Source organism: Erithacus rubecula (assembly GCF_903797595.1).
Source record: "Erithacus rubecula genome assembly, chromosome: Z".
Taxonomy (NCBI): domain Eukaryota; kingdom Metazoa; phylum Chordata; class Aves; order Passeriformes; family Muscicapidae; genus Erithacus; species Erithacus rubecula.
Window position 1 is genome coordinate 25,858,772 of NC_136661.1, and position 13,336 is coordinate 25,872,107.

General features: G+C 43.4%; 1 protein-coding gene across 10 annotated transcripts in view; it reads right to left on the reverse strand.

Annotated features, from left to right (window-relative positions):
* The window catches only part of CELF4 (CUGBP Elav-like family member 4), a 690,435-nt gene that overhangs the window by 53,393 nt on the left and 623,706 nt on the right, over window positions 1–13,336 (reverse strand). For all 10 annotated transcript variants that reach the window (XM_079329933.1, XM_079329925.1, XM_079329932.1 and 7 more), the window contains exon 8: window positions 10,766–10,915. In XM_079329933.1, coding sequence (XP_079186059.1) covers window positions 10,766–10,915 — 150 coding nt within the window. The remainder of the gene's footprint in view (window positions 1–10,765; window positions 10,916–13,336) is intronic.

The following is a 13,336-nucleotide window of genomic DNA, read 5'->3' on the forward strand; positions in this document are numbered from 1 at the left end:
AACCCAATTAGCTGGCAAAGGCTTGGAAGCTTCTGTTCATTACGGAGATTACTGGGTCATGTGGACCTCAACTTTGGGGTTGGGGTGGTCACGGGAAGAAATAAGTGGGATTGCAGTCTTAGCTTGGAATGGTTTCCTAGCTGAGTTTTGGCAAGTCCCTCAATATGTGTGCATGTGAAATGGGAAAGCACTTACTGTAAGGATTTTCATTTTTTACAAAATGGTGTGAGGAGAATGCATTAAAACCTGTGGGAGGTCAGTGGAAGGCAGAGCAGAGATTCTAAACTGTATTTTTAAAGAGTAGCTGTTCCAGAAAAATAATGGAGGTAGTGTTTGGAAAAAACATTATTTTTTCCTTACCACTTTCTTCTTGAAGAATAAGCTATCTAAAGTCTATTCTTTCTAACCTCTGCTTAAAGCTGTTTTACTCAAAAAACAGAATATTGATCCTATTGCTCCACAAGAAAACTGAATAGCTATGAAAAGTTGAGTAATACATCAGTTCCCTCACCCCTTTAGGAGAATGAATCATAATAACTTAGACCCTTCAAGTCCTACCAGGTTAGAAGATATCTCCTGAGAAAGGTGAGGGAACCTTTGGTGAGAGAAGCAAATCTTTATAAAGGTTTTACAGACTGCAGTGAAGGAGAGGATCTGCCATCTCTGCCCCAAAGGCCACTATCCTTCCTTCATTGCACAGAAGAAATTATCTCTGCTGCTCAGGAAATGCAGTTACAGTATTTCATTCCTCTCCAGATGAGGCTGATTTGGACATGACTGTTCTCCCCTGACCTGCTGATAATTAGCAATGTCTGGCCCTTCACTGATACCTGAGAGCTCACTAAGCAGGACCTGTCTGATGTAGTCCTTCCCTTTATTCCTTGCCTTATCTGGCCACGTTGGGAGCTGCCAGTTATAGCTGAGTCTTTCTCCTGCACACGACCACCTGGCTCACTGCAGAGCTGCTCTGCTTATCCCACCTGTGGGTATCTCACATGGCTTGGGAACCATACTGTGACCATCAGAACTAAGAGCTTCTGCTTGGGAAATACATCTGAGAATCCCCCACCTTTAAGATTAAATACTAGAACTGGGTAAATCATTTATTTAAAGTGTTTGGGATAACAGGCTGTGAATTGCAGCCTTTCTGCTGTCCACACTAGAGCCTTCAGCGTTCATTATTTTCCCAGTTAATGACTTGCCACCAAGGGTGATATCTGAGTGTTTCTCATGAGCTGCCTTGTCAACCAGGTCATGCATGGGGTTTCCTCTCGGCCCACAGCACATGCAGACCAGTGGGAAGGTTCTGTCTTGGTTTCAGTTAGCTTTGCTCCAACCTGGAAATAATTTCCTCTTGGGAAAATAATATGCTAAGTATCTGTTCTAACACACGGAGCCCTAACTGACCCAACCATCCCTGGATGCTCTTGGAAGGAGAGTTGAAAGCACCTCTGGGGAGGCAGCAGCTCCTGTCTTGGGGCTCTGTTTCACTTGTAGTCTCATACCCTGCCTTGGCCATTTGGGAAAAGCCAAAGTTGTGGTGAGTCACAACCAGCTGGAATTTAACTTGGCACCTCATAAAAGCTCAGTGCAGAACTTGCCTTCCTTATCTTGAAGAGTGTGTTTATTCAGCAAATGAAGATGTGGCTTCAGCATGGTGGATGTGTCTGTGCTGGCCAGCATGGCCTGTGAAGGTGCAGGGACACAGACTCCAGGGCTGGCTGGACACCCTGCCAGGAAGCCAAGGCATCTTGGGCAGCCTTGAGCACATCTTCATGCTGCTGCTCAGCCTGCCAGATGAACCAGACCTAGCACAGCAGGGCACAGCTGCCTGTGAGCCCAGATGTAGCATGGATGAAGCCAACAGCTGGTATTGATCCAGAAATCTCAAGACACAGATTAAACATTTGAGAAAGTTGTGGCCATGCTGTGTTCTGTAAAGTGACAGCCCTCTTAGATATTAATGACCTATGAGGAGTTCATCAAGGGCTGAGATATATGAGGGGCTCACAATTCAGAATCAGCCTACCACAGGGGTTAGGTGTGGCTGTAGCCCACCACTTGCTAAAATTCACAGTGATTGGGAGTTATAGTATTTCCTGTATCTCTGCACAAGGAGACCATCAGGAAGGACTGCTTTATTCCTCCATAAGATACACATAACTTCACAGGGTGGCCTTCACATAGATCATTAGTGGGAGAGTTAACCTGCCTCAGTCACCCTTTCTCCCATCCAGCTTACCAGTCTTCTTTGATACTGAAAATATTAGTTGAAAACAAACATACAGGGCTGGGAAAACACCTTAGCTGCTCAGTGTGCTGTCTGTGTGAGGATGCAAGCTCACAGTGGCACACAAGGTGTACACCTTAGGTGTACAAGGGCTGGAAAGAGCTATAGATGAGGGATCTGGATAGCACAGGGCATCTTACAGCAGCTTTTGGACCAGTACCAGTATGTCTCTAAGTTGTATCATCATCCAAAGACCTTGGATGTGCTGACTCTGTGCAAATGTGCCTAGGGAGAACAACTGAAACAGATTTCCTTGTGGCCAGACCCACAGAGGAGTCATGTCCAACATACAGACGTTTCCCAGATTAAAGGTGTTGTAATGCAAATGCTGAGGATCAGTTGGTGATGGGAAAAAAATGCAGAGAGGCTCCTGAGAGGCCAGAGGACAAGTATCAATCACGTCAGCCCCACTGAAATCCCTGTGGCCTTGCTGCTTTCCAGGAGCTGAGGATCTGGCCTTGTCAGGGCAAACTAAAGGTGTACTGTGAAAACAGATGCTAATAGTAACTTCATTTGGCAGCTCAGGGCAAGAGCCTTATCCCTGGACATCTCTTCTATATTAATTTGATCATTTTCATATCTCCACGGGAAAAATCCTGCTCAGATACAATTGTCTCTCTGCAAGACAGTCCTGGCCAAGATGCCACAAGGTGACCATGGCAGATAACCTTCCATAAACCTGGAGACATAAAACAAGCCAATGACCTACTATATGGCCATAAATATAAATTTAACGAAGGCAGCACTTATTCATTAGGCAGGAGTCAAGAAATAACTCCCAAGTCCTTCAAAGAAAGTAGATCCGTTAATGTCACTTTCTGAATCCTCTGCCTGATGCCAAAAACTGAGGATGATTTCCCAAGTCAGCATGAAATACAAGTGCTTTAAAATTAACACCAGGAAACTTTCTTACTCCTGCTATATCTCTAGATTGAAATTCAACTTTTTAAAGGGGCTTTCAGTTAGTGTTGGGCCTGACATTTAGCTTTTGTCAGAGAATGAATGGATGGAGGTGGCAGAATGAAGCACGTTGTTAAAAATAAATAAAATTGGTTTGAGTGATATTCTATAAAGAATCCTTCCTGAGGTGTCAGAAGCCTGACTCCAGTGTCTGTCCAAGACAAGCTTTTATATAGGTGCCCCAAGTGAAAATGGTTGTAGGGGACAGAGGGCTGGAGTCTGCTCCGGCACTCAGGGGTGTAAACCAGGCAAAAGGATGATAGTTACAGCAAAAGAGGCCTTCAAATGCCCTCAGTGGACTATGGAACAGCCTCCTTGTACCAGTCAAGTAAGGGAAAGCCAAAGTGTCTGCCCTCTGAAACCAGAGGAGTCCAGTGCTTCTGAAAGACAAAAGCAGAGCCTGGCACATTTTCAAGCCCTAGGATGCCTTGTGATTTCACTTTGGTGGAAGGAGTGGTCTTACTCCTATGTGATATTCTCTCCGCTCCTTGCTTCTGATTATCTGTACATTTTGTGACTGACATGCTCAGTTCCATCTATTTCACTCTCTTTTGCACAGATGCTTCTTACATGGATCTGAAACAGCATGTTAAGATCCTCATCTTTGTGCTCTGTCCCACCTATGCATTCCTCTCATTGTCCTGGAGGTGTTGTACACCTCTCCCAGGAGCTGCAGCTTGGCCACTGTCCCCTTGGGTAAGGTGGATGGGGGAGGAAGGCAATCAAAGCACAGCAGAACTGTTCAGTCAGTGTGGGGGGGTAATAACATAATGATAGGAAAAAAAAAAATCTATGTGAAGGCCAGGAATAAAATAAATAAATAACTGAGTGGGAGGGCTCTATTCACCTTCTCCTTAAATCCAATTTAAATCACTCTCTACAGCCCTAATCTATATCCATAATTATATCATTTCGTACAACAAGCTTGCGAGAGGTCTTAAGAAATTTATGTAGATTAAAATTCATGGGTGCCATAGTACAGATTCCATATTATTAAGATTGATTAGGACAGCTGATGCTGTGATTAAAGAAGCCAGCGCTTGCTGTTGTAATTAATTAGGTATTCAGACACAACAATAACTGCAATAACAGAAAGAATGTGCTGATCTGGCAGAAAACAGAGGCTGATCCTGTGTTTTATAGCCTCGTTTTGCTATTTAGGGGTGGACACTACTCAGTTAAAGACATGCTGTCCCTCTGTCTTTTCCCCAAACACCAAAACAGCAAAGAAATCCAGGGGGTTTGTACCCTCTGCTTCATCTTGCTAGTAGGAAAAAGCCCTTTGGGTAGCATCCCCAGGTATTGTATGTTCCTGTTTGGGACAATATATGGACCTACTATAAAATTCATATAGTTCAATAATAGAAACCAGGATTATCTTTATTATTTTCTTAATAGTCCCACCTCCAAACCCCATTCCTAATCAGGTTCCTTGTGAGCTGATGCTGAGTGAAAACATGGTAGGAGACATATCTGGCAATGAAGAGCTTCTGGGTAACAAAGCAAGAAAGACACAGATGACTCAGAAAGGCAGACAGGTGGACATGGCTGGTCAAGGTGACAAACACTCAACAGCAAAGCCAGGACCAGACTTCCCTCTCTTTGCTGAAGGTCATAATCACATAAGTCAGGATGAGGTTTTAAAAGCCCTTAAGGCACTGTAAGTCCACATTTTGGGGGAGCTTAGTTTAAGTCATCTTTAAAAGTAAAGCTCAAGGTCTTAACTCACATAGATGCTGCTGAAGACATCAGCACAGGGTCTGATTTGTGTTTACACCTTCATCCAGATCAGAGGAGAAAACAGTTTTCCTCTGGAAAGGCTCACACAGCTGCCTTAAACAACCTCATTCATTACAGCTGCAGCATGGTCTTTGGAAGTACATGGCATCATTAAAGTGGCTTAGGCAACAATTGAAGATGGCAACTTGTTATTATATTTTTAATGAGTGCATTCCTTCACTTGTTTATTTTACCAGTAAAGCGTGGTTTATGGCACATGGCAGATTGTTACAAATGGGTCAAATAAATGCTTCCTAGTCATAATATTGTCTCAGGTGCTCACTGTTGCAGTTTTGGAACTGCTGACACAAAATATGATCAGGAAAGATCTCACCTAGAAATTTAGGGGGGACAAACAATACAGAGCCAGAGATTTCCTGTAGTGAGGAACTTAACCTCAGGGTAGCTGAGCCAGGCATGTTTCTAGGCCATAGTATGTCTGGACTAAGTGCTGTGAGGTTTGGTTTTCATACTGGAACTTCTACAGGTGCAGGCAGGTCACTCTTTCTCTGTTCTCCCAATTCACCTCTCTCTAAACTTTTCTTGTCTTACACCTTTCAGGCCAGGGAAGACACTGGGGTGTGGGAAGCCAGTCCTTTCCTCTCCCTGCTCTTGCCAGTGCCACTGGATGGTGCCTGCTGTGGTCAGGACTGGCACTGGACTCACTGATGTGGAACAGCAGCCTGTCCATCAGCAGCACAGCTAATTGACAACCTGATGGATAAGGCTGGCACAGCAGCATGCTAACAATTCCTCCCCTGCAAAATTAACTTGGGTAATGATAATAATTACAGGTGGAGTCTGAGTGCTGTCTCTGCTGGCAGTGGGTGAAATTGGTGACTGCCTGATACCTCTTTGTTGAGCCAAGGGGAATGAATTGATGGTCTTGGTTCAGTTGAAAAGACATGAGTGCTACAGAATAGGAATTCCCCTGTGAGGCACACCTTGACTGCCTGTCTCAGTGGTGACTGAGAAAAATGTGGGCATGAAAGCTTGGCTGCCCATTTGCACTGACAGCTAGTTCTCAGCAGAGAGAGCAGGACCCTGAACAGAGTATGAAGTGGAGATTGCCGTCTTGCTAGCCCAGAGGTACCCACAGTGTGCTAAAGGGGAGTGGTGGTGAGAAACTTGTGCTGGCTCTGCAGAGTGGAAAGATAGAGCCAGATCTGGAAGTGGTGAGCAGTCACAAACAGAACCACTGTGTGCCTGAAAATAGTCAATGAGGTGACACACTTTTAATGGATTACAGGGAACTGAGGGGACTTAGCTTTTTTTCCTCAGCAACTTAAATCCAGACCAAATGCACTTAATCAGAATCACGGAATATCCTGATTAAGAAGGGATCCATAAGGATCATCAAAATCCTGCACAGGAAAACTCCAAGACTTACACCATGTGCCTGAGAGCATGGTCCAAATGCTTCTTGAACCTGTCAAGCTTGGTGCTGTGACTATTTTCCTAGGGAGCCTGTTCCAGTGCCTAGCCACCCTCTGGGTGTAGAACTTTTTTCTGATATCCCAAATAAATCTCCTCTGACACAACTTCAGGCCATTCCCTCAGGTTCTGTTACTGGTCACCACAGAAGAGATCAGTGCCTGCCCCTCTGCTTCCCCTTGTGAGGAAGCTGAAGAACTCAGCACCCTTGAAAGCATTCCCCATCTAAGGCTCCTCAAAGCTGCCATTGCTGGCCCATCCCTGTCTCTGGTCGAGCTGGACTTCTTTGCCCCAGGAGGAGTAAGGGGGGTGTAAGATACTGTATGGTGTGCTTCCACTTCTTTCTGGGCAGGTTATGGAGCAGCCCTCACTTTTCTAGGACCTCTGTTTTGTTCCTTTTTCTCAGTTTTCTCATTTCACTGATTCTTTGACAGTCAGTCCCTTCTCTCTCTTGTTTGCTACCCTTTGGTCTTATGATTTGCTCATCTCTCCATCCCCTTCTCTTACCAAAGAGGCTTTATCTTTGGAGTGAGAATTTTGTCTAGGCCCTCACGATGCAATTCAGCAGGGCAGGACCTGCAAGCAGAGAGCAGAATTCTGATGATGTGACCTGGTAGAAGCCAGTGCAGATGGTGTCTACTGTTACTGAACATCACACATGGTTATAAGAGGGGCTCTGGGTGGCTGAGAAGCTTTGGAAGAGGAGTGCCATCCCTGCTACTATGACTAATGTGGAAATGGCAAACGCTCTTGTGCTGCTGCAAAGTGACTCACAAGATCATGGCACAACAGATTATGCTCTTTGTCCCCACTACATATTGTGACATATTGCCATGTTCAATAGCTCTGCAAACTGAAAGATTAAAGGGCAGGAATTAATACACAGAAAGGTCAAATCTCCAAAGGGGCTCAGACTAGTGGAAGGGGAAATACTTATTGCCTTGTTATTCACTCTGTGGCAAAAAGTGCATTGAGGCATTATGTACTGTCTGATCCTGGAGAAGGTGAGACCCTGGCTTGCAAAGGTTATGACTGCAAGGAATGGTTTTCTAGTGCCACTGCATGGATCCATAGCCTGACCAGATTAACAGAGAAAGCTAATTCCTGCAGGGACAGGGGCTATGATCAAAGCCCTGGCGAGTAGGAATGTTCAAAGTATTGTGGCCTTTGCCACAAAGCCATGGATGGTTTGGTAATCTGACTGAAATGATACCATGTACATCCCTTCTCCAGTCAAAGGGAATCTTGAAAAAAAAAAAAAAAAAAAAAGCACAGGGCAAGACAGAAGGAAAAAGAGTGAAATTACAGACCAAATACAGTAACATAATATGGACTTGTTTTTATAAAGACTGTGCTGTTCTGGAGTCCTTTGGATGCAGCATAAAAAATAATATGGCTGGTCAGAAAGGTGAACATATAGACAAACTGCACAATTAATGGAATTTATTAGAGTCTGAATGATATGGGTGTCATACTTCTAGAGATGTTCATTGTCCTGTTTTGCTGTTTTCAGGCAACAAAGAACATTCTGCTACAGGCTGTAATGGTGTGAACCCACATTGGAGGTTTTTTTGTGGAGTATGAAAGAGTATCTGAAAGCAATATTCAGGATTTAAACAATATATGGCAAGTCATAATCATAGCAAGACTATGATTATGTACATAATACAGCAGCAGTCTTAGCCACTTTCAGAATGAGAGATACACCATAAAACAAAGTTGTTTGGAAGATGCTGACTTTGGATGGGGACAGTCATGATCTTCCCTTCTCAATAGTGTTAGTGCAATAGCCTGCTCAGCTGTAATATTTTATTTCTACCCTTGCATTTAGAGACAGAGCCATGCAGAACCACAGGGCAGTAAGAGATGCAATAGAGGAGAGTGAGAAAAATCCCATAATGATGGAACAAGCTGCCCAGTGATGAAAATTTCTTTCTAACCCCAAGCAATTAGTGGCTGGCTTATATCATAAAACACGAAGTTTTGTGTCCTATCTACATTTTTATCCAGTCTAATATGGCTGTGGATGTTCTCATTACCCATATAAATGTCTAATCCTTTTATTTTTTATGCTGCTAAGCTCCAGGACTGAATAAAGCCTGTGGCAAGGAGGAGAGGCTTGGAGAGTGCATAAATGCTCATGAGAAGGAGCACAATTAGATGGAGCAAATGCTTGATGTAAGCTATGTGGACTTGCTTTCAGCATTTCAGGGACAGACAAAAGCATAATGAGAGGTGGGTGTTTGACCTGCCACTGTTCCCTCTACACCTCTGGTATAACTTAAGGTGTCACCACATAATGGGGTAGCTGGGCAGTGAGAAAGACAAATATATTGCTGAAGTTACTCTGAGATAAATCCAAACTTTACACAGCTCAGACTGTTTGGAGTCAGCTTTACTGGCAGAAGGGAGTCTCTCTGCCTGCAGTGAAGAGGGGCAGGATGACTGTCACCTTTCAGTGTGTCAGACTGTTGGTGTTTGTGCAGGGACTTACTGTGAATTGTTGTATGAGCAAGTCTCTCCAAAACTCAGGAAGAATCAGATTAAGGTCATTGACTTTTATATAACCATGAATGAAATACCTAACTGAGGTATTCTCTAATTATGGGGATATTTGGGGATAGTAACAAAAGCTCAAGCCATTAAGATTCACCTAGAAAGAATATCTTTTCTCTGATACCCACTGTAATGGATCATAGAAATTGGCTAAAAGGATCTAAATAAACCAGAAAAAAAAAAAGGACAGGCATACACAGAAATGGATGAATAAACATAGAAATGATTAACTGGCAAACAGGTAGGTACTGAAATAAATGGACAGAAGAACAGATGGCCATGTTTATATAACCTTAAAGACAGAGTGCTTTCTCACTGTTGTGGCTGTGGTTGAGCTCACTAAGCATACTAAGGGCTCTCTGCAGTCTTCTGATGATTCCAAAATCTGCCCAGTCCTTAAGCTGTTACTACACATACACATATGCCTAATTCTGAGTACAGTAAGTCCCTTGGTTGTAATTCTGCGTAGAGTTGAACTCAAACTCCGTGTTTGCAAAGTGTTTGTTGGGAGGAGGATAATTATTTGTCAATACCTAGATAAGACTATTATTTCTATATTGTGTGCTATTTTTCTTTGTACCTCATAAAGTTCACTATGATGATGAATCTTTTGAGAACTGGCTAAGATTGAAAGAATTTTTTTTCTTAGAGTTTTTTTGGGCTTTTTGGCTAGAACATTGAACTTAGTATTTGATTTCCTAACAGACTAGATCAATCTATCAGTTCCCCAGGGTAAAATACTCCTTTGCCAGCTGGTGATTAGGATCAATTAGTAACATTTACTTAGATTTTTATTGCTATGATTGTTACCATTAGTATGTGTATGGGAATGGTGAAAAATGTCTTTCTAGAGGAAGTGTATTGGAGGAGAGAGCTATCTCAAATCTTGAGGATGCTGAAAAAATGTAGGTGCACATTAAGGAATGGTAAATTCCTGAGTTCTCAGTAATTACAGATTTAGACTGTGTGCATATTTGTAAACACAGGTATAGGGGCAGGTCTGTATCCTTTACCCTCCCTCATTCATCTCTGACTGCCAGTGCTTGCAAAATCACTTCTTCAGTGCTGGCATCTTCAAGCTAGGCACAGTGTGGATCCCAGCAGCAGTTCTCCTGCAGTGTACCACCAAGGGGTGACCCTGAGCCCATTCAGAGCCTAAATTAATGCAGCTTCACTCTCCAAGCCTGGTAAGAGAGCAGGACTTGTGCGCAGCGAGCATTTGAGAGATCAGCATCTGCTCCCTGCACACAGGAAGCCACTTGGGTCAGTGGACGTGTGGACCCTTTGGATCATCCTCCCAGAGCCACCTGGCTGCAGGGGAACTCCAGCAGGAGATACCAGTGCTGGGTGCAGACAGGCTTAGCACAGCTCCTTCGAGGCTAACCAGAAGCAAGACCCTTGGAGCACTGAGAGGGGATCTGCCAGCGTGAACTGCTCAGGAGTCAGGTCACTTTTCAAACATGCTGGTTGTCCTGACTGTATTCACATGCTATCCAGCAGATGAGCACTCAAATATTCAGCACACAGTTTTTTCCACCTCCAACATGCCCTTGATGTTTATCATCCAGATTGAACCGTTTAACACTGTAGCTGCGTAAGACACAATACACCAACGCTATAACGAGCCCCGGGGCTACAACCCCTCTGAACCTGTGCCAGGGGCTTTAGTTGGGCAAAGCCTGTGGGGTGGGCAGTATCCCTAGGACTAAGGCAGCAGGCTGTGGGCACAGGGTTGGTCTGGCTTACCTGGGTAAGGGTGAATGCCATTAGCAAACACGGCTTCGGCGGCTGGCTGCCCATTAGCCTGCGGCGGGAGGCCAGTGAAACCATTCACCCCAATGGGAGATGGGATGCTAGGCACAGCTGGTGCAGTGATGCCAGGAGGCGTGCTTCCACCTGCAGATGGGGGGGACACAAGGGCAGAGCTGGTGAGTACTGGGAACAACAACTTCGTGGAGAAAACTGCTGACACAACAGCTGTGACCGCCACCCGCCAAAAAAACAACCCACTGAGAAATGGAAAAGCTCCCAAGCTGTTGAGCAAATAAATGGACTGGTTGAAATTGCTCCCCTGTTCATAAAACCCTGAAGAAAAGCTTGAAAAATCTCCAAAAACTCTCAGCCACAGCTTTCTACAACAATTCCTATCAGATTCCCTTTGGATCTCTGTGGGAGTTCTGATTTCCAGGACTGCTCTGTCTACACTCTCTCATGAGTACACCTTTAATGTGCAAACTCATTCTGAACTTTTCCAGCACTCCTTAAAGACTTGTCAAGTTTATTTGTAGCCTAAAGGTAGCCAGTGATACATTTTTTAATGTCACTGTTTGGCCCAAACTTGACTTCATACTGTTTTAACAGATATCTCCCAATGAACAGGGGAAAAAATTTGGACTATATCTGTTCTTTTCATGCAATCTTGTTCTTTCCTTCTTTTCAGATGCATCCTGAGGGTGATTGTAATGCTGCTATTCCAGAAGAACAAATTCATCTTTATGTTCTGAGTGGGATCTTGTCACCCACTGGTAGAGAATTCTAAAATTTCTCGTGAGACAATTAAATCTGTCTGCTACCTCACTGTCTTCCTCCTGTGTATGTGTAAAATGACTGGACAGTCTGTTCTTCTTGCAACATGTTCAGGGTGATTTCAGCGACCAAAAATGAGTTTTTGATGAGTCTGAAATTTTATTTTTCTCTTGCTAGGTGTGCATGGGAAGTTGAACTATCTTATCTTCAACAATATCTTTCTATGTCAGGGCATACTACTGATTGAAAGCAACATTTTTGCAGGAACCCCTCTTTTAAACCAATTGAAGATATTTTCTTCACCACTGCAGCATTCTGTAATGGATTAGTCCAACAATAACTGCTTAAATCTGTGTTGGTGCTTTAAGAAAGCTGATATGGATGTATGATGCATGATATATTCTAATATGTTCAGATTTGACTAGCCCAGAAAAAAAAGAAAAAAAAAGGCAGTACTTCAGCTCATTTCTTATACCCTGAGCAGACAAGCTGCTGCTTCCCCTTTTCTTATTTAAATGGTGTTGGCCTTTAAAAATGTCCTCTGTGGAGGTACAGGGAGCCAGCAGTGGCAACTGAAGTCCAAAGGCAATGCTCTTAGCATATGCCATCAGCTTCCAAATCACAAAGGCTACTTAAAATTTCAGTTGCTTTTCTGGATCTCTCCTTTATTTGCATAGAAAATGTAAATAATTTTTTTTTTCAAAAATTGCAGCAAGGGAATTGTGCTTGCTATTTTGTGCATGTCTAAGGAAGTTTAGGCATATTTATTGGAATTCTTCAATTTTCTTCTTATAAAGAACCCCCCTGGAGAGGTCAGATCCGTAGCTGAAGAAAAACTGGCATAATGCCACCATGGAAAACAAATGGTGGTGGTGCATGCCAGTTGTGGATTTCATCCCTCGTTTGATATCTCTTGCTGTAGCCACCTCAGGTGCAGATTTGCAACAAGGAGAGAGAGAAGGAAGGAGGGAGGGAGGGAAGGAGGGAGAAGAGGAGGGAGAAGAGGAGGGAGAAGAGCAAGGAGAAGAGGAGGGAGAAGGAAGGAAGCCTAAATAAAATTAAATTTCTAGCCCCTCTTGCAGGTAACAGAGGAGCAGACTTACTTTTTACCCAGATTATAGCAGTGATAGGAGAAATGTAGAATCTGAACCAAACTCTCAGAAATGTCAAATCACCTCACAATTATGAACTATTGTGTGAGATAAAGCTGACCCTTGATGGAAGACTGTTAAAACAACAGCAAACAGCATTAATTTTTTTTTTGCCTGATTACCCATAGGGAGTGCTTATTGCACTCCATTGACTGCAATTCAAATGAGATGTCTAAGTTTTGTATGGTTAAAGCCAGGTGAGATGGATACTGTCTCTCATCTGTTAGATTTGCCTGGATCCAAAACTCTGAGCCCCTAGCTCCCATGGGAATGAATTAACTTATGGTCATATTCCCAGGAATCCACTCTCCTAGAGGCAGAATGCAGAGAAAACCAGCTGTATTAGGAGAACTGAAGATACCAGCACATAGGCACTGTGCTGAGTTAATACCTCCAAAGCCTCTAGGACTTCTGGGTTACCAGAACCTTTTTTCCTAGCACAATTTTTCTTTTGCTTCAGGAAGATCAAAACACTTTCTTTCTGTATTTTTTTTTTCGATGTTCCAAACATTTTTTCTAGTGCCTGTTTTTTTTTTTTTTTTCCAGAGAACTTTGAAATATTTCACTTTCCTTCCAAGGCAGAACAAAGATATACTTCAATGACTAGAAATCCTGCTATGAAGCAGAATGATCATTTTCC